Genomic DNA, 21,629 nt, shown 5'->3' with positions numbered 1-21,629 from the left:
AGGGTTCGATAGGGTAGACGTAGAGAAGATGTTTCCACTTGTGGGGGAGACCAGAACTAGGGGCCGTAAATATAAGATAGTCACTAATAAATCCAATAGGGAATTCAGGAGAAACTTCTTTACCCAGAGAGTGGTGAGAATGTGGAACTCGCTCCCACAAGGAGTAGTTGAGGTGAATAGAGTAGATGCATTTAAGGAGAAGCTGGATAAACACACAAGGGAGAAAGGACTAGAAGGATGTGCTGATAGGGTGAGATGCAGAGGGGTGGGAGGAGGCTCATGTGGAGCATGAACACCAGCATGGGCCAGTTGGGCCGAATGGCCTGTTTCTGTGCTGTACATTCAATGTAATTCTATGTAAATTGGGAGGTACAGTTAATTCTATAGATTCACACTCAATCTTCACAATGATTCACTCTCTATTTCACGATCTCTATTTCTCTACTGTGGCAAGAGACCACCGGAGAACAGAAGAAATAATTGATCTTCTCCCTAACACAGGGGCCAAAATGGACCTGACGGGGTCTGTGGAAGTTTGGGGGCGAGGGAAACGTGGCGGCAGAATGGGGAGAGGGCTCAAAAGTGACAGTCAAAAATGAAGGGAAAGGAAACCCAATGTTGAGGCCTGAGTCCGCAGGGAGGTGGCAGAGTAGCCCAATCCCTGTCTGACTTCTGTTGTGGGAGGTGGTGTCCCCCTGTGCCTCCACAGCACCACCCCCATAGGTTAGCACCGGGCATGCCTGGAAGGAAGCTGGAGGCGAGGTGAGTGACCAGTACTGTCTGTGCCAGCTCTATGCTGCATGGGAGCTGCAGACTTGGGCTCATAATCCAGGCTGACACCCCAGGTCAGTACTGAGGGAGCGCCGCACTGGCGGAGGGTCAGTACAAAGGGAGCGCTGCACTGGCAGAGGGTCAGTACTGAGAGAGCGTTGCACTGTCGGAGGGTCAGTACTGAGAGAGCGTTGCACTGTCGGAGGGTCAGTACTGAGGGAGTGTTGCACTGTCGGAGGGTCAGTACTGAGGGAGTGTTGCACTGGCGGAGGGTCAGTACTGAGGGAGTGTTGCACTGGCGGAGGGTCAGTACTGAGGGAGTGTTGCACTGGCGGAGGGTCAGTACTGAGGGAGTGTTGCACTGGCGGAGGTGACAGTACTGAGGGAGTGTTGCACTGGCGGAGGGTCAGTACTGAGGGAGCGCTGCACTGGCAGAGGGTCAGTACTGAGGGAGCGCTGCACTGGCGGAGGTGACAGTGAATGGCGAAACATGGCCAACTCTTGTATGATGCTGACAGATTCTTGTTTTTATTTTCAGGGAGTTGATGGTGTCCCAGGGCCTATGGGGATTCCAGGATCAAAAGGTGACCCCGGTGATATCCAGACTTTACCAGGACTAAAAGGAGATAAAGGTGACCATGGTCCCGCAGGCACTCCGGGCGTGCCTGGCCTGAACGGATTACCAGGCATGGTTGGACCTCCGGGCATCCCAGGGCCCAAAGGTGAACCAGTAAGTACTGAGATGTGTAACTGCTGAATGGGTGGTTGAGGGGTTGTCTATGGGACACCAATATCAGGAGGGCACAGACTATGTTGCTCAATAGAAAGCCACACAGCCAATGAATTTATATTCCTCACTCTCAATCTGTCTCAACTGTTCAAACTATCTCAAAACATTGCAATCTTGTGATTGGCTATCACAGAATTATAAAGCCCTGGGCGATGTTCCTTCAGAAATTCAACATTTTGGGGTCAACCTTCCCATTGGGAGCTCATCTACAGAGAGTGCATATCAGTCCTCTCTCCCCCTCTGGTATAGTCCCTCTCCTGTCCCTCTGACAGTCTTCCCTCATTCCCTCCCCTCCTGGTATTGTCCCCTCCATATCTCTATCACTGGTATTGTGGATTATGTAGATTAATTAAATCCTCATTTAAATACTAAAGGGCAGAAATTTAGAGTGCTATGGGGAAAGAGCGGGGGAATGGGACTAATTGGATAGCTCTTTCCAAGAGTCGGCACAGGCTCGATGGGCCAAATGGCCTCCTTCGGCGATGTAGGATTCTATGATTCTATGAAATTGCAAGGCTTCGCTGCCAGCTAGGATGTGAATCGGAGATCGGCCTACAATCCTGTGCCAGGGGCTTGTGTCCTTACTGTCAACAGAATCTGCAAACATCTGCCTCGAGCTCAACAGAACACTGAATCTAACAGCTGCAATTTACAGATATTACTCCCTGGGATCAATGTAGGATGGAGAGAACATTGATTCTATCACCCGGGGTAGGCCATAGGTTGCTAACATAGGGGGTAACATCTTGTGAACTTCTCCAGCTGTTAACTGTCATCTCTAACTCTTTAGGCAACCATCGGTTTCAAAGGTGATCCAGGTTTCCCTGGATCTCCAGGTTTAATTGGAACACCAGGAGATCAGGGCCCTCCAGGACTTCCAGGAGTGGGTGAGCCAGGGTTTCCGGGTGAAAAGGGTACGCAGGGATTTCCAGGTCGTCCAGGGATACCCGGTGCAGCAGGTGAGTTCCGGTCCAGCATTCCGTCTCTTAGCTGACCTTCAGTGCAATGTGGATTCACGGATACACCAAAGGGTGGATTTTTTTTTTACGATTCCTGCCCATTAATGGATGGAAAATCCTGAGAGCCCCACAGATCTCTGCCTCTCTATTCTCAGTATGCCCTCTGCCAGGAGTGCCTTAAATGGTTGTGGATGAACGGATCAGTTGAGAAACAGAAGCACAACTTGGAAAGGTGAAACCTCTGGATCGGTGGAGGACGCAAATATTTTATGCGTCTGTTTCCTTCAGCTTCTGATCGGCAAAGACCGTGTGAGAATGATTAACTCGCTGGCGAATGAGTCGTTTTGGACACCGCTCTTAACTTACGACATTCCACACTTGCCCATTGGTGGAGTGGTCAGAAAGGAATGTCCAGAGTTTCTGTTTTCTTCCTCAGGAGATTGCGTGAATGGGGAGAGTGAGTTGGGACGAGGGCGACACTGTGCGCAGGTTGAATCTTGGCGCCATCGGACAGGTGTGATATGTCAGCTGGTCTTTCCCTGAGCCTCTTCATATATTCGTAAGAAAAAGGAAGAGAGACAAGTGGCAGAGAAAGGAAGGATGTAAAAGGCTGATCTCTCCTGTACAGAGAGAGGAGGTTGTGTCCTTCTGGTTATATTGGTCTCATAATCTCACCACAGCACCAAAAACAAATCTATTCACCACCACAACCCAGGAAAATAAACAGGCACCAAAATCACACCGACTTCCAATAATCTACTCGAATCGATTTATTCGAATATATTAATTCACGATGGCTTCTTTTTCATGCAAAGTTCTGTTGACTGTTTCCTTGCAACAGGTCTGAAAGGCGAACCAGGCAATGCAATAAGTAGAGTGGGACTTCCAGGTCAAACCGGGTCTCCAGGCCTTACAGGGGAACCAGGGAGTAGAGGTAGGTTCAAGGTTCAACCGTCCATCCAATCATCATGGGTTATGGTGATGTGGCAACTATATTAAACAAATTAATAAAATTAATCTCCCAATTCTAATTCCATCCTTGTCTATTTCATTGTCTTTCTTAATTGTTTGTTTTTGAATGAATGTTATTGTCTATCTGCCCAATAGGTGACCCAGGACCTCCAGGTGTTCCAGGTGTGCAAGGAACTCGCGGACCTAAAGGTGATCCAGGCCCAACCGGGTTGGGATTCCCGGGCCCAACGGGTGTTAAAGGTAAACTTACCCACATCCCACTGAGTACTAACACCGGCCCTGAGTACTCGTACCCCACTGACACCGGCCCTGAGTACTCGTACCCCACTGACATCGGCCCTGAGTACTCGTACCCCACTGACACCGGCCCTGAGTACTCGTACCCCACTACACCGCCCCTTAGTACTCGTAGCCCACTGACACCGGCCCTGAGTACTCGTACCCCACTGACACCGGCCCTGAGTACTCGTACCCCACTGACACCGGCCCTGAGTACTCGTACCCCACTACACCGGCCCTGAGTACTCGTACCCCACTAACAACAGCCCTGAGTACTCGTACCCCACTGACACCGGCCCTGAGTACTCGTACCCCACTGACACTGGCCCTGAGTACTCGTACCCCACTAACACTGGCCCCGAGTACTCGTACCCCACTGACACCGGCCCTGAGTACTTGTACCCCACTGACACCGGCCCTGAGTACTCGTACCCCACTACGCCGGCCCCGAGTACTCGTACCCCACTGACACCGGCCCTGAGTACTCATACCCCACTAACACCGGCCCTGAGTACTCGTACCCCACTACACCGGCCCTGAGTACTCGTACCCCACTAACACCGGCCCTGAGTACTCGTACCCCACTGACACCAGCCCTGAGTACTCGTACCCCACTGACACCGGCCCTGAGTACTCGTACCCCACTGACACCGGCCCTGAGTACTCGTACCCCACTAACACCGGCCCTGAGTACTCGTACCCCGCTAACACCGGCCCCGAGTACTCGTACCCCACTAACACCGGCCCCGAGTACTCGTACGCCACTAACACCGGCCCTGAGTACTCGTACCCCACTACACCGGCCCTGAGTACTTGTACCCCACTAACACCGGCCCCGAGTACTCGTACCCCACTAACACCGGCCCCGAGTACTCGTACCCCACTAACACCGGCCCTGAGTACTCGTACCCCACTACACCGGCCCTGAGTACTCGTACCCCACTAACACCGGCCCTGAGTACTCGTACCCCACTACACCGGCCCTGAGTACTCGTACCCCACTACACCGGCCCTGAGTACTCGTACCCCGCTAACACCGGCCCTGAGTACTCATACCCCACTGACACCGGCCCTGAGTACTCGTACCCCACTGACACCAGCCCTGAGTACTCGTACCCCACTACACCGGCCCTGAGTACTCGTACCCCACTACACCGGCCCTGAGTACTCGTACCCCGCTAACACCGGCCCTGAGTACTCATACCCCACTGACACCGGCCCTGAGTACTCGTACCCCACTGACACCAGCCCTGAGTACTCGTACCCCACTAACACCAGCCCCGAGTACTCGTACCCCACTACACCGGCCCTGAGTACTCGTACCCCACTGACACCGGCCCTGAGTACTCGTACCCCACTAACACTGGCCCCGAGTACTCGTACCCCATTAACACCGGCCCTGAGTACTTGTACCCCACTACACCGGCCCCGAGTACTCGTACGCCACTAACACCGGCCCTGAGTACTCGTACCCCATTAACACCGGCCCTGAGTACTCGTACCCCACTAACACTGGCCCTGAGTACTTGTACCCCACTAACACCGGCCCTGAGTACTCGTACCCCACTACACCGGCCCTGAGTTTGTAATTTCCATGGGTTTCTGTCGATCTCTCACTCTGACTTTGGCAGAAGATCCACCAGACCCACCTCCCACCGGAGAAACTACATTAATGGTGAGAGGTTACAACAGGGAAACAGGCCACTCGGCCCATCTAGTCCATGTTAGCATTTACCTTCCACACAAACAAACAGTTCTAATCACATTTGGCCGCCCTGTTCCCACATCCCATCAATCCCTTTTCTTTATTCCATCTCTCCAATCCAATCTAATGTTGATATTGTTTCTGCCCCAACCACTAACCCTGGAAGTGAATTCCAACCAGCCTCACGACTCTCTGTGTGAAGAAATTTCTCTGTTCTAAATCTCCTCCATTTAATCTTGTATTGATGGCCCCTCCTTCTAGCGTCTCCACTACCCTGTCCCATTCTTTCATCATTTTAAACGCTTCTAGTCATATCGCTCCGTAATCTGCGACTTCCAATCAGAAAAGACTCACTTTTTTAAGTCTTTCCTCGTATTGGTATTTCTTCCTACCGGGTGCAGCTTCCTGGTGAATCTGCACTGTACCCTCACTAAAGATTTAATATATTTCTGGACTCTCGGGGAATCGAGGGATATGGGGATCGGGCGGGAAAGTGGAGTTGAGGTCAAAGATCGGCCGTGATCTGGTTGAATGGCGGAGCAGGCTCGAGGGGCCGAACGGCCTACTCCTGCTCCTATTTCTTATGTTCTTATGTTCTTCCTATAGTGTGGAGCCCAATATTAGAACACAGTGCTCCAGATGAGGCAGCTAATCTGCCCGTCTCTCAGAAAACTCAATCGATGGTATGAAGGACACGGGGAAGGCTGTGAGTCACTCACATGCACCCTTTATATCTTACAGGTGAATCTGGAATTCCAGGTCAACCTGGACCACCAGGCCTTTCAGGACAGGCAGGATACGGCGGCTTCCCAGGCCAGCCAGGAACTCCAGGGGAAAAGGTCAGTGAATAAACCCGATGTATAATGACACTTGACTCCATTTCATCTTTTTTTATTTTCCCTTCCTTGTGATCCTTGCTACTGACTGACTAATTCTTTCCTGAATGAAGGGAGAGCCGGGAGTAGGTCGCCCAGGCCCCCAAGGCTTCCCAGGTGCCCCAGGACTGGATGGAATCCACGGACCTAAGGGTGACCCAGGACTCTCGGGAATTCCAGGCGGACCAGGCCGCCCAGGGTTACCTGGGTTCCCAGGTGATAAAGGTGAGCAGAAAATCAACTCCTGACAACAGTTACAAAGAATGGACTTCAAATCTACATTTAAAATGAGCGTTAGAAAGAAAAATAAAATTGCATTTATATAGTGCCTTTCACCACCTCAGGACATTCCAAAGCACTTTGCAGACAATGAAGTACTTTTTTTATTTACGAACTGTAGTCACTGCTGTAATGTCGGGTGACAGCTAATCACTGTTAGCACAGATCGATAAAGGGGAAAGTTCATCAGTTACCAGTCCATGTCAGGAAATAGCAACATGCTGTCCACAAGTGTCCAACCTGGGCTGGGGGTGTCATTGAATCCTAGAAAGGTTACAGCACAGAAGGAGACCATTCGGCCCATCGAGTCTGTGCCGGCTCTATGTAAGAGCAATCCAGCTGGTCCCATTCGCCCGCCCTTTCCCCGTAGCCCTGAAAATTTCTTCCCTTCAAGGACTTACCCAGTTCCCTTTTGAAGGCCATGATTGAATCTGCCTCCACCACCCCCTCGGGCAGTGCATTCCAGATCCTAACCACTCGCTGTGTTAAAAAGTTTTTCCTCATGTCGCCTTTGGTTCTTTTGCCAATCACCTTAAATCTATGTCCTGTGTCCTCTGCTTCCATGTCCAGTAAATGAGCTTCACCACTTCCACAGCACATACTCAGAAAATAACCTCCGGCAATTGTTTTCAAGAAAGCCCAAAAAACTTGTCAAATACGAAATGTACAATGTTATCTCAAGACACGTAAAAGATAAAAGGCTGTCCTGGGTCAACAGCCCGGCTTAAGGATTACTTTGGAAGAAATACAGTAATTATAGATGGCTCACTGAACACGTTCCTGATTTCTGGCAAGGCAAATTCAGTATGTTTTGTCGTATTGTATAGTGTATAGAGTTGAGCAGAGCATGAAAAGGAATCATTCATCTGATCATGTACCAGATTTGGAAAGAATTGCTAAATTGAAGCAACCGTCCACTTCCAACGTTTCAGTGGTTAAACCCCACCCCTTGGTGCGACTTCTTTCAAAGTGATTCACACGAACTCAATGATTTTACATTTGTTTACTTCCTGTAAACGTCACACTTACTTCCTGTCATACTTCAGACGTCAAGTTTTCTTGGTTGGCTCAAGGTAAAACTGCAACAAATCAGAATTGAGGAAGTAGGGAAGGTGCAAATCAAAATCCAGGAAAGCAGGTAGAAAATAATTGCGTTATTTGGTAAGACAGAACTATTATAAAACAGCGCATCCTGCGCACCATGAGCAATGCCATGGGGGATCTGCCAGCTCAGCTGAAAATGTCAGATACAAATAAATACATCACGCAGTCGTAGAGCTCGACAGGTTTCAACTAGCAAATTAGACACAATTAGCAAATCCCTCCAATCAATGAAACTAACCAGTTTGATCTTTAGGTCATCAGACGAACAATTTTCCAGAGACACACCCATTGGGGAATATCGCCCATCGGGATATTAACAAATAAGAATCATGCTTCCCCAACAGAAAATCATGGGAGATCACCCACAGCTTCCCATCAGACGGAAAATCAAAAGTGTGGCTTTAGTTTGTGCTCCCAACTGGCAAGGCTCCACGATGAGAGCTGTCATTCAGAAGATCATCGCTCTGGTCTTCAATTGGCAGATAATCGAGAGTTCCTAACGTTTTGTCTAGTGTCGATGGCACAACACGGGAATGAAGGGATATGGGGAGAGGGCGGGAATATGGTATTGAGATAGAGGATCAGCCATGATCATATTGAATGGCGGAGCAGGCTCGAAGGGCCGAATGGCCTCCTCCTGCTCCTGTTTTTCTAAGAGGGGTACAAACCAAATAAAATAAATTGAATCGAATCTTTTAGGGGTGATTGATTTATGTCACATAGACTAGGCTTGTATTCCCTCGAGTATAGAAGATTAAGGGGTGATCTAATCGAGGTGTTTAAGATGATTAAAGGATTTGATAGTGTAGATAGAGAGAAACTATTTCCTCTGGTGGGGGGAGTCCAGAACAAGGGGGCAGAACCTTAAAATTAGAGCCAGGCCGTTCAGGGGTGATGTCAGGAAGCACTTCTTCACACAAAGGGGAGTGGGAATCTGGAACTCTCTCCCCCAAAAAGCTGTTGAGGCCGGGGGTCAATTGAAAATCGAAGGTTTAAAAAGGGAGCGGAGGGTAGACCGAGTAACGACAGGCCAGTCAGCCTAACCTCAGTGGTGGGCAAATTATTGGAATCAATTCTGAGGGACAGGATAAACTGTCACTTAGAAAGGCACGGACTAATCAAGGACAGTCAGCACGGATTTGTTAAGGGGAGGTTGTGTCTGACTAACTTGATTGAATTTTTCGAGGAGGTGACAAGGAGGGTCGATGAGGGTAACGCAATTGATGTTGTCTACATGGATTTTAGCAAGGCTTTTGACAAGGTCCCACATGGCAGACTGGTCAAAAAAATAAAAGCCCATGGGATCCAAGGGAATGTGGCAAATTGGATCCAAAATTGGCTTAGTGGCAGGAAGCAAAGGGGTAATGGTCGACGGGTGTTTTTGCAACTGGAAGTTTCCAGTGGGGTGCCACAGGGCTCGCTACGAAGTCCTTTGCTTTTTGTGGTATATATTAACGATTTAGACTTAAACGTAGGGGGTAAGATTAAGAAATTTGCGGATGACACAAAGATAGGCCGTGTGGTTGATAGTGAGGAGGAAAGCTGTAGACTGCAGGAAGATATCAATGGACTGGTCAGGTGGGCAGAAAAGTGGCAAATGGAATTCAATCCAGAGAAGTGTGAGGTAATGCATTTGGGGAGGGCAAACAAGGCAAGGGAATACACAATAAATGGGAGGATACTGAGAGGTGTAGAGGAAGAGAGGAACCTTGGAGTGCATGTCCACAGATCCCTGAAGGTAGCAGGACAGGTAGATAAGGTGGTTAAGATGGCATATGGAATACTTTCCTTTATTAGCTGAGGCATAGAATATAAGAGCAGGGAGGTTATGCTAGAATTGTATAAAACATTGGTTAGGCCACAGCTTGAGTACTGTGTACAGTTCTGGTCACCACATTACAGGAAGGATGTGATTGCACTGGAGAGGGTGCAGAGGAGATTTACGAGGGTGTTGCCAGGACTGGAGAATTTTAGCTATGAGGAAAGATTGGAGAGGCTGGGGTTGTTTTATTTGGAACAGAGGAGGCTGAGGGGAGATTTGATTGAGGTGTATAAAATGATGAGGAGCCTGGATAGAGTGGATAGGAAGGACCTATTTCCCTTAGCAGAGAGGTCAACAACCAGGGGGCATAGATTTAAAGTGATTGGTAGAAGGACTGGAGCGGAAATGAGGAAAAATGTTTTCACCCAGAGGGTGGTGGGAGTCTGGAACTCACTGCCTGAGAGGGTGGGAGAGGCAGAAACCCTCAATACCTGGATGTGCGCCTGAAGAGCCGTGACCCACAGGGCTACGGACCAAATGCAGGAAAGTGGGATTAGGCTGGGTGGCTCGTTTCTCAGCCGGCGCGGACACGATGGGCTGAATGGCCTCCTTCTGTGCCGTAAATTTTCTATGATTCTAAAATTTCAAAACTGAGATCGATAGATTTTTGTTGGGTAAGGGTATTATGGGTTACGGAACCAAGACGGGTAAATGGAGTTAAGATACAGATCAGTCATGATCCAATTGAATGGCGGAACAGGCTCAAGGGGCTGAATGGCCTCCTCCTGTTCCTATGTTCAAGGCTTTGCCCCGAAAAGGGATTTGATGGGTAATCAGGAAGGCTGAGAATTGAAGTTCCATTGTGATCATTTTGAGGATTAACCGTGGATTTAGAACAATGGGCTTTAGATATTTCAAATACACATTGAGCTCTTTGTTTTTGTAGGCAGCATGGGTCCAACGGGTCCACAAGGCCCAAAGGGAACCCCTGGACCTCACGGATTCGGGCAGCCAGGACAACCGGGCAAACCAGGACCACAAGGGCCCCCGGGTACTCCAGGTATGTTCGAGACACCTCTTCATTAAAAAAAGGACTTGCATTTATATAGCGCCTTTCACAACCTCAGGACGTCCCAAAGTGCTTTACAGCCAATGAAGTACTTTTGAAGTGTAGTCACTGTTGTAATGTAGGAAACATGGCAGCCAATTTGCGCACAGCAAGATCCCACAAACAGCAATGTGATAATGACCAGATAATCTGTTTTTAGTGATGATGGTTGAGGGATAAATATTGGCCCCAGGACACCGGGGAGAACTCCCCTGCTGTTCTTCGAAATAGCTCAATGGGATCTCTTGTGTCCACCTGAGAGGGCAGATAGTTCCTCTGTCTAACGTCTCATCCGAAAGACGGCACCTCCGACAGTGCAGCGCTCCCTCAGTACTGACCCTGCGACGGTGCAGCGCTCCCTCAGTACTGACCCTCCGACAGTACAGCGCTCCCTCAGTACTGACCCTCCGACAGTGCAGCACTCCCTCAGTACTGACCCTCCGACAGTGCAGCGCTCCCTCATTACTGACCCTCCGACCATGCAGCACTCCCTCAGTTACTGACCCAGCGACGGTGCAGTGCTCCCTCAGTACTGACCCTCCGACAGTACAGCGCTCCCTCAGTACTGACCCTCCGACAGTGCGGCGCTCCCTCAGTACTGACCCTCCGACAGTGCGGCGCTCCCTCAGTACTGACCCTCTGACAGTGCGGCACTCCCTCAGTACTGACCCTCCGACAGTGCGGCGCTCCCTCAGTACTGACCCTCCGACAGTGCGGCGCTCCCTCAGTACTGACCCTCCGACAGTGCGGCGCTCCCTCAGTACTGACCCTCCGACAGTGCAGCGCTCCCTCAGTACTGACCCTCCGACAGTGCAGCGCTCCCTCAGTACTGACCCTCCGACAGTGCAGCACTCCCTCAGTACTGACCCTCCGACAGTGCAGCGCTCCCTCAGTACTGACCCTCCGACAGTGCGGCGCTCCCTCAGTACTGACCCTCCGACAGTGCGGCGCTCCCTCAGTACTGACCCTCCGACAGTGCGGCGCTCCCTCAGTACTGACCCTCCGACAGTGCGGCGCTCCCTCAGTACAGACCCTCCACAGTGCGGCGCTCCCTCAGTACTGACCCTCCGACAGTGCGGCGCTCCCTCAGTACTGACCCTCCGACAGTGCGGCGCTCCCTCAGTACTGACCCTCCGACAGTGCGGCGCTCCCTCAGTACTGACCCTCCGACAGTGCGGCACTCCCTCAGTACTGACCCTCCGACAGTGCGGCGCTCCCTCAGTACTGACCCTCCGACAGTGCGGCGCTCCCTCAGTACTGACCCTCCGACAGTGCAGCGCTCCCTCAGTACTGACCCTCCGACAGTGCGGCGCTCCCTCAGTACTGACCCTCCGACAGTGCGGCTCTCCCTCAGTACTGCACTGGGAGTGTCAGCCTGGATTTTGTGCTCAAGTCTCTGGGGTGGGACTTGACCCCATGACCTTCTGACCCAGAGGTGAGAGTGCGACCCACTGAGCCAGGTCTGACAGAGCAGAAAACAAACAACGAGACGAAGAAAAGGAAATAGAAAAGTGAGTTGGAAAGAAACAGATACACAATTAAAGAAAGGATAAGGAAAGTGAAGAATATAACAAGGACGGGGGACTGGGATTGGAGTGAGTAGCTACCATTGGCACAGGAGTAATGGGCTGTACTTTCTACAATATCAGTGCCAAATTTTTACTTTTTCTCTTTGCAAAACACCAGAGGATGTTTACCAACAATTTAATATTTATTTATGTAAAAAATGTTCTTTTTGTAATGTAGGATTCGTGGGATCACCAGGAGGGAAAGGTGACCCTGGCTTCCCAGGCCTAGATATCCCAGGGCCCCAGGGAGAGAGCGGTAGACAGGGACCCAAAGGTCTGCCTGGACCCCCAGGCTATCCTGGCCAAAGTGGTCTACCAGGACGAGATGGCCCTTCAGGGTTACAAGGTAAGAACACTTCCCCTTGTTAATCAGTTACTCGCTTGTGGAGAACTCCCAGGTGGGGCAATTCAAAATGTACACTGACCCCAAATCAGAACCCAACTCCGCAGATTATAAACGGAGAGCTCTTGTGCGAAGTTTGATCAACCTGTCGACCAACGGTTAGATACAATTACTGATCTACGAGCGGTGAGTGAACTGGTGGAGCTCCACTAAGACAAAAGTCGGAATCCACAACTCATCAGCCCCTGCTTTGTTTTAACCAAGTGAGTTGGATTTTTTCGGTAATCTACCCCTTAGTTACGATGAGTAGGGAGACATGTAGTAATGGGTTAAATCTAACCAGTCAACACTCTGCAAATTTGTAAAATGTAAAGTGTTGCAAGCCTTAGCGTTGGTGTGAAGGATTCTCGGGCTCACACTTGTGTAGTGTGAGAACACAATGAATCTGAATCAGAGGGAGTCTCAATCCAAATCACTCTGCTGTCAGGCTGGACTCGGGCTCTGAATTCAGTCTGAATTCACCCAGTTGTATCATAGATGTGAAATCAGACAGCTGCCTGCTGACTCTAAACGTACCCTATAGTTCACCAACTCCGCTAAATATCACAGTTAGACTTCACGGGGGAAAATTTTAACCTGCCCCACCAGGCGGGAACCCCACAGGATCGGGTGGAGCACTGGTTTTACACTGCCCAATATTGCTCTCCACTGACTCCAAGTGAGACTGAATCCGAGCCGTGTGTAAAACCAGCGTTAGACCCAATCCTGTCTGTTTCCCGACGGGCGGCTTAGGTTAAATTTGTCCCCGTGTGTCTCTAAGTTCAATCATCGTTGATATTGTCTAAAAACAATCTACTGAGACAGAATAAAAATGATCTATTGTTTTTTTATTGGCTGCTAATTGCAGTTTTCCTTTGTTCTGGTTGTAAATTGAGATATTCTGATCGATCTCTGCCACTGTAGGTCCCAAAGGAGAAATGGGAATGATGGGCACTCCTGGCAGTCAAGGTTTCCCGGGATCGACAGGGAATTCAGGTCTCCCTGGTCCAAAAGGTCAGTGTTTATATTTCATTGCCAACGTTTTTAGATGGACGACTATGTCCCCCACCATTCTCACTCCAAGTATTTTGCATAAAAGCAAATTTATTTGCATGAGGTGGTATTTTTTTGAGTTCTGCGTATAAAAGTGTTTGTTTCTCCAGGAACACTCGATCATTAAATTTGAAAGTCTTGCATTTATATAGCGCCTTTCAGGATGGCGTTTCACAGGAGCGAGAAGAGTTTTGCTGAGGTGTTTTTGCAGCAGTATCACTGGACACGGGAGGTTCCAGAGGCAAAGTCAACCCTTTTTTTAAAAAAAATGTCCTGCAGACTTGCAAAACCGTCCTTTAAACTCCGTCCTCCCCATGCCCAATCAACATCGAATGCCAGGGATTCAAAGGCATCTCTGGCGTCGAGCATTGCTAAATGCATAACTGAGGGAAATAGATTGTAGGCAGGCGGGTTATTGACCTCTCCCCTACAGTCTCTGTGTTTCCAACAGTGGAAGGAGCGATGCTTCAGTTATACAGAACTCTGGAGAAATTGCATTAAATTCTGGGCACCGCCCCTCAGGAAGGATATATTGGCCTTGGAGGGGGTGCAGCGCAGGTTCACCAGGGTGATTACAGCGGCTTGAAGGGTTAAATTATGAGGACAGGTGTGGGCCAGGCTTGTATTCCTTGAGTTTAGGAGATTGAGAGGTGATCTGATCGAGGTGTTTGGAATGTTGGGGGGATGTGGTCGGGTGGGTGCAAGGAAACTATTTCCTCTGGTGGGGGGCGTTCAGGAGCAAAGGGGGCAGAACCTTAAAATTAGAGCTCGGCCGTTCAGGGGTGATGTCAGGAAGCACTTCTTCACACAAAGGGGAGCGGAAATCTGGAACTCTCTCCCCCAAAATGCTGAGATCGATAGATTTTTGTTGGGTAAAGGGTATGAGGCGGTTAAATGGAGTCGAGGTACAGATCAGCCATGATCTAATTGAATGGCGGAACAGGCTGGAGGGGCTGAATGGCCTCCTCCTGTTCCTAGGGCTGGAAAGGAGCAGAATCCTGTCAGGCTTGGAATCCTCCTCAAATTCTGCCCCCACTGCAGTGAATAACCGCCCTCCCTGGCTCCAGTATTCGGTCTCCGACTCCCTTGATGACCCAGTACGTGAGGGCAGGCACAGGCTGACAGGCTGAGAACATTTAAAGAGACTTCGACGGGCTGCACACCAGGGAGGGGAGTGAGGAGTGGAATTGGTCACATCTGATTCGCCCTTTGAAAAGAATCTGTCAGAAACGTCAATGGTGCCAGAGGATTGGAGAAGGACAAATAGAAACCAATTTATAAAATAAAAAGGGGGCTTAAAGATAACCCCAGGAACCACAGTCGGGTGAATCTGCATTTGGGGTTTGAGGTAAAACATTACAGGGAATCCTGAAGAGAATAATGAGGCAGTGAGAGAAATGTGAAATAGTAAGGATTTATGGGAAAGGATCAAGTCATAAAAATCTATTGGAGTATCTGGTGGACAGTTGCCATGCCGATGGTCGGCGTGCGTCGCCGTGCCGATGGTCGGCGTGCGTCGCCGTGCCGATGGTCGGCGTGCGTCGCCGTGCCGATGGTCGGCGTGCGTCGCCGTGCCGATGGTCGGCGTGCGTCGCCGTGCCCATGGTCGGCGTACATTGGCGTTTGGCGCAACAGGAGATTGGGCAGATCTTGGTCCAGATGACCAGAGCTCCCACAAGGAGTGAACCTCAGGTGTAGATGCTAACCGGGGTCCAATGGGGCAGTTAAGACTCCAATGCCATTTTCCACCCTTGCCCACCTGATAGCTGCCAGTTTCTGCCTACCAAGCATGCACGGTAAACTTCGAGAAGTGGCCCATTCCAGAATCCATAAAAGGGATCATCATTTTTATGGCTGCTGCCTGTGGGTTTTGAGCCTCAAAGACATTCTGCATCTAATGTCCTTACTGCCCCCCGCCAGATTCCCCGCCTCCAGATCGGCAAGATGCCCATTGGACTGCACATTTCACACTGGCAGCTCGCTGACCACCTTTATAATGAGGACTCGGAGCCAAAATTGTTCACGTACGTCGTCATTGTCCCCCAACTCCCCCGGCAGGCTCCGCACACGCCTGATTTACGTTCCACGTGAAAATCATCCCCATGATACTGTTCAAAATTCATTCTCGGGATGTGGGCATCGCTGGCAAGGCCGGCATTTATTGCCCATTCCGAGTTACTCCTTGAGAAGGTGGTGGTGAGCCGTCGTCTTGAACCGCTGCAGTCCGTGTGGTGACGGTTCTCCCACAGCGCTGTTAGGAAGGGAGTTCCAGGATTTTGACCCGGCGACGATGAAGGAACGGCCGATATATTTCCAAGTCAGGACGGTGTGTAGGAAGTGATGGTGTGTAGGAAGTGATGGTGTGTAGGAAGTGATGGTGTGTAGGAAGTGATGGTGTGCAGGAGGTGATGGTGTGTAGGAAGTGATGGTGTGTAGGAAGTGATGGTGTGTAGGAAGTGATGGTGTGCAGGAGGTGATGGTGTGTAGGAAGTGATGGTGTGTAGGAAGTGATGGTGTGCAGGAGGTGATGGTGTGCAGGAGGTGATGGTGCGCAGGAGGTGATGGTGCGCAGGAGGCGACGGTATGCGGGAGGCGACGGTGAGCAGGAGGTGACGGTGCGCAGGAGGCGATGGTGCGCAGGAGGTGATGGTGTGCAGGAAATGATGGTGCGCAGGAGGCGATGGTGCGCAGGAGGCGATGGTGCACAGGAAGTGATGGTGTGCAGGAGGTGATGGTGTGCAGGAGGTGATAGTGCGCAGGAGGTGATGGTGTGCAGGAAGTGATGGTGTGCAGGAGGTGATGGTGCGCAGGAGGTGATGGTGTGCAGGAAGTGATGGTGTGCAGGAAGTGATGGTGTGCAGGAGGTGATGGTGCGCAGGAGGCGATGGTGTGTAGGAGGTGACGGTGTGTAGGAGGGGATGGTGCGCAGGAAGCGATGGTGCGCAGGAGGTGATGGTGAGCAGGAAGTGATGGTGCGCAGGAGGCGACGGTATGCGGGAGGCGACGGTGAGCAGGAGGCGATGGTGCGCAGGAGGCGATGGTGCGCAGGAGGTGATGGTGAGCAGGAAGTGATGGTGCGCAGGAGGCGACGGTATGCGGGAGGCGACGGTGAGCAGGAGGCGATGGTGCGCAGGAGGCGATGGTGCGCAGGAGGTGATGGTGTGCAGGAAGTGATGGTGTGCAGGAGGTGATGGTGCGCAGGAGGCGATGGTGCGCAGGAGGCGATGGTGCGCAGGAAGTGATGGTGTGCAGGAGGTGATGGTGTGCAGGAGGTGATGGTGCGCAGGAGGTGATGGTGTGCAGGAAGTGATGGTGTGCAGGAGGTGATGGTGCGCAGGAGGCGATGGTGCGCAGGAGGCGATGGTGTGCAGGAAGTGATGGTGTGCAGGAGGTGATGGTGCGCAGGAGGCGATGGTGCGCAGGAGGTGACGGTGAGCAGGAGGCGATGGTGTGTAGGAGGTGATGGTGTGTAGGAGGGGATGGTGTGCAGGAAGCGATGGTGCGCAGGAGGTGATGGTGAGCAGGAAGTGATGGTGCGCAGGAGGGGATGGTGCGCAGGAGGTGATGGTGTGCAGGAGGTGATGGTGCGCAGGAGGCGATGGTGTGCAGGAAGTGATGGTGTGCAGGAGGTGATGGTGCGCAGGAGGCGATGGTGTGCAGGAGGTGACGGTGCGCAGGAGGCGATGGTGTGCAGGAGGTGACGGTGAGCAGGAGGCGATGGTGTGTAGGAGGTGACGGTGTGTAGGAGGGGATGGTGCGCAGGAAGCGATGGTGCGCAGGAGGTGATGGTGCGCAGGAGGCGATGGTGCGCAGGAGGGGATGGTGCGCAGGAGGTGATGGTGTGCAGGAGGTGATGGTGCGCAGGAGGCGATGGTGTGCAGGAAGTGATGGTGTGCAGGAGGTGATGGTGCGCAGGAGGCGATGGTGTGCAGGAGGTGACGGTGAGCAGGAGGCGATGGTGTGTAGGAGGTGACGGTGTGTAGGAGGTGATGGTGCGCAGGAAGCGATGGTGCGCAGGAGGTGATGGTGAGCAGGAAGTGATGGTGCGCAGGAGGGGACGGTGCGCAGGAGGCGATGGTGCGCAGGAGGCGATGGTGTGCAGGAAGCGATGGTGCGCAGGAGGTGATGGTGTGCAGGAGGTGACGGTGAGCAGGAGGTGACGGTGAGCAGGAGGTGACGGTGAGCAGGAAGCGATGGTGCGCAGGAGGTGACGGTGAGCAGGAGGTGATGGTGTGCAGGAGGTGATGGTGAGCAGGAGGCGATGGTGAGCAGGAAGCGATGGTGCGCAGGAAGCGATGGTGCGCAGGAGGGGATGGTGCGCAGGAGGTGATGGTGAGCAGGAGGCGATGGTGAGCAGGAGGCGACGGTGTGCAGGAGGTGACGGTGTGCAGGAGGTGACGGTGAGCAGGAGGCGACGGTCTGCAGGAGGTGACGGTGCGCAGGAGGCGATGGTGCGCAGGAGGGGATGGTGTGCAGGAGGCGACGGTGAGCAGGAGGCGACGGTGAGCAGGAGGCAATGGTGTGCAGGAGGCGATGGTGCGCAGGAGGGGATGGTGAGCAGGAGGTGACGGTGTGCAGGAGGTGACGGTGAGCAGGAGGCGACGGTGTGCAGGAGGTGATGGTGCGCAGGAGGTGATGGTGCGCAGGAGGCGACGGTGAGCAGGAGGCGACGGTGTGCAGGAGGCGACGGTGTGCAGGAGGCGACGGTGTGCAGGAGGTGACGGTGAGCAGGAGGCGATGGTGTGTAGGAGGGGATGGTGCGCAGGAAGCGACGGTGTGCAGGAGGTGATGGTGCGCAGGAGGTGATGGTGTGCAGGAGGCGACGGTGTGCAGGAGGTGATGGTGCGCAGGAGGTGATGGTGTGCAGGAGGTGATGGTGTGCAGGAGGTGACGGTGAGCAGGAGGCGATGGTGTGTAGGAGGGGATGGTGCGCAGGACGCGATGGTGCGCAGGAGGTGATGGTGTGCAGGAAGCGATGGTGCTCAGGAGGTGATGGTGTGCAGGAGGTGACGGTGAGCAGGAGGCGATGGTGTGTAGGAGGGGATGGTGCGCAGGAGGTGTTGGTGTGCAAGAGGTGTTGGTGTGCAGGAGGTGACGGTGTGCAGGAGGCGACGGTGAGCAGGAGGCGACGGTGAGCAGGAGGTGACGGTGAGCAGGAGGCGATGGTGTGCAGGAGGCGATGGTGTGCAGGAGGTGATGGTGCGCAGGAGGCGATGGTGCACAGGAGGGGATGGTGCGCAGGAAGCGATGGTGCGCAGGAGGCGATGGTGTGCAGGAGGTGACGGTGAGCAGGAGGTGACAGTGAGCAGGAAGCGATGGTGTGCAGGAGGTGACGGTGAGCAGGAGGCGACGGTGAGCAGGAGGCGACGGTGCGTAGGAGGCGACGGTGAGCAGGAGGCGACGGTGTGTAGGAGGTGACGGTGAGCAGGAGGCGATGGTGTGCAGGAGGCGATGGTGTGCAGGAGGGGATGGTGCACAGGAAGCGATGGTGCGCAGGAGGTGATGGTGCGCAGGAAGCGATGGTGCGCTGGAGGTGATGGTGTGCAGGAGGGGACGGTGAGCAGGAAGTGATGGTGTGCAGGAAGTGATGGTGTGCAGGAAGTGATGGTGCGCTGGAGGTGATGGTGTGCAGGAGGCGACGGTGAGCAGGAGGCGACGGTGTGCAGGAGGCGACGGTGCGCAGGAGGGGATGCTGCGCAGGAAGCGATGGTGCGCAGGAGGCGATGGTGAGCAGGAAGTGATGGTGCGCAGGAGGGGACGGTGCGCAGGAGGCGATGGTGCGCAGGAGGCGATGGTGTGCAGGAAGCGATGGTGCGCAGGAGGTGTTGGTGTGCAGGAGGTGACGGTGAGCAGGAGGTGACGGTGAGCAGGAGGTGACGGTGAGCAGGAAGCGATGGTGCGCAGGAGGTGACGGTGAGCAGGAGGTGATGGTGTGCAGGAGGTGATGGTGAGCAGGAGGCGATGGTGAGCAGGAAGCGATGGTGCGCAGGAAGCGATGGTGCGCAGGAGGGGATGGTGCGCAGGAGGTGATGGTGAGCAGGAGGCGATGGTGAGCAGGAGGCGACGGTGTGCAGGAGGTGACGGTGTGCAGGAGGTGACGGTGAGCAGGAGGCGACGGTCTGCAGGAGGTGACGGTGCGCAGGAGGCGATGGTGCGCAGGAGGGGATGGTGTGCAGGAGGCGACGGTGAGCAGGAGGCGACGGTGAGCAGGAGGCAATGGTGTGCAGGAGGCGATGGTGCGCAGGAGGGGATGGTGAGCAGGAGGTGACGGTGTGCAGGAGGTGACGGTGAGCAGGAGGCGATGGTGTGCAGGAGGTGATGGTGCGCAGGAGGTGATGGTGCGCAGGAGGCGACGGTGTGCAGGAGGCGACGGTGTGCAGGAGGCGACGGTGTGCAGGAGGCGACGGTGTGCAGGAGGTGACGGTGAGCAGGAGGCGATGGTGTGTAGGAGGGGATGGTGCGCAGGAAGCGACGGTGTGCAGGAGGTGATGGTGCGCAGGAGGCGATGGTGTGCAGGAGGTGATGGTGCGCAGGAGGTGATGGTGTGCAGGAGGTGATGGTGTGCAGGAGGCGACGGTGTGCAGGAGGTGATGGTGTGCAGGAGGCGACGGTGTGCAGGAGGTGATGGTGCGCAGGAGGTGATGGTGTGCAGGAGGTGATGGTGTGCAGGAGGTGACGGTGAGCAGGAGGCGATGGTGTGTAGGAGGGGATGGTGCGCAGGACGCGATGGTGCGCAGGAGGTGATGGTGTGCAGGAAGCGATGGTGCTCAGGAGGTGATGGTGTGCAGGAGGTGACGGTGAGCAGGAGGCGATGGTGTGTAGGAGGGGATGGTGCGCAGGAGGTGTTGGTGTGCAGGAGGTGTTGGTGTGCAGGAGGTGACGGTGTGCAGGAGGCGACGGTGAGCAGGAGGCGACGGTGAGCAGGAGGTGACGGTGAGCAGGAGGCGATGGTGTGCAGGAGGCGATGGTGTGCAGGAGGTGATGGTGCGCAGGAGGCGATGGTGCACAGGAGGGGATGGTGCGCAGGAAGCGATGGTGCGCAGGAGGCGATGGTGTGCAGGAGGTGACGGTGAGCAGGAGGTGACAGTGAGCAGGAAGCGATGGTGTGCAGGAGGTGACGGTGAGCAGGAGGCGACGGTGAGCAGGAGGCGACGGTGTGTAGGAGGTGACGGTGAGCAGGAGGCGATGGTGTGCAGGAGGCGATGGTGTGCAGGAGGCGATGGTGTGCAGGAGGGGATGGTGCACAGGAAGCGATGGTGCGCAGGAGGTGATGGTGCGCAGGAAGCGATGGTGCGCTGGAGGTGATGGTGTGCAGGAGGTGACGGTGAGCAGGAGGCGATGGTGTGTAGGAGGGGATGGTGCGCAGGAGGGGACGGTGAGCAGGAGGCGACGGTGAGCAGGATGCGACGGTGAGCAGGAGGCGACGGTGAGCAGGAGGTGATGGTGTGCAGGAGGCGACGGTGCGTAGGAGGGGACGGTGAGCAGGAAGTGATGGTGTGCAGGAAGCGATGGTGAGCAGGAGGCGACGGTGCGCAGGAGGTGATGGTGTGCAGGAAGCGATGGTGCTCAGGAGGGGATGCTGCGCAGGAAGCGATGGTGCGCAGGAGGCGATGGTGAGCAGGAGGTGACGGTGAGCAGGAGACGATGGTGTGCAGGAGGCGATGGTGTGCAGGAGGCGATGGTGCGCAGGAGGCGATGGTGCACAGAAGGGGATGGTGCGCAGGAAGCGATGGTGCGCAGGAGGTGTTGGTATGCAGGAGGTGACGGTGTGCAGGAGGCGACGGTGAGCAGGAGGTGACGGTGAGCAGGAGGCGATGGTGTGCAGGAGGCGATGGTGTGCAGGAGGTGATGGTGCGCAGGAGGCGATGGTGCACAGGAGGGGATGGTGCGCAGGAAGCGATGGTGCGCAGGAGGCGATGGTGTGCAGGAGGTGACGGTGAGCAGGAAGCGATGGTGTGCAGGAGGTGACGGTGAGCAGGAGGCGACGGTGAGCAGGAGGCGACGGTGTGTAGGAGGTGACGG

General features: G+C 53.8%; 1 protein-coding gene across 1 annotated transcript in view; it reads left to right on the top strand.

Annotated features, from left to right (window-relative positions):
- The window catches only part of LOC137323157 (collagen alpha-1(IV) chain-like), a 198,853-nt gene that overhangs the window by 131,286 nt on the left and 45,938 nt on the right, over positions 1-21,629 (top strand). The window contains exons 25-33 of the mRNA XM_067986640.1: positions 1,310-1,501; positions 2,352-2,520; positions 3,362-3,454; positions 3,628-3,732; positions 6,218-6,315; positions 6,426-6,576; positions 10,443-10,556; positions 12,351-12,518; positions 13,479-13,568. Coding sequence (XP_067842741.1) covers positions 1,310-1,501; positions 2,352-2,520; positions 3,362-3,454; positions 3,628-3,732; positions 6,218-6,315; positions 6,426-6,576; positions 10,443-10,556; positions 12,351-12,518; positions 13,479-13,568 — 1,180 coding nt within the window. The remainder of the gene's footprint in view (positions 1-1,309; positions 1,502-2,351; positions 2,521-3,361; positions 3,455-3,627; positions 3,733-6,217; positions 6,316-6,425; positions 6,577-10,442; positions 10,557-12,350; positions 12,519-13,478; positions 13,569-21,629) is intronic.

The sequence above is a fragment of the Heptranchias perlo genome, chromosome 6 (assembly GCF_035084215.1).
Source record: "Heptranchias perlo isolate sHepPer1 chromosome 6, sHepPer1.hap1, whole genome shotgun sequence".
In the NCBI taxonomy this organism is placed as follows: Eukaryota; Metazoa; Chordata; class Chondrichthyes; order Hexanchiformes; family Hexanchidae; genus Heptranchias; species Heptranchias perlo.
The sequence above is the reverse complement of the archived record's forward strand: the minus strand, read 5'-3'. Positions and strand labels throughout refer to the sequence as shown.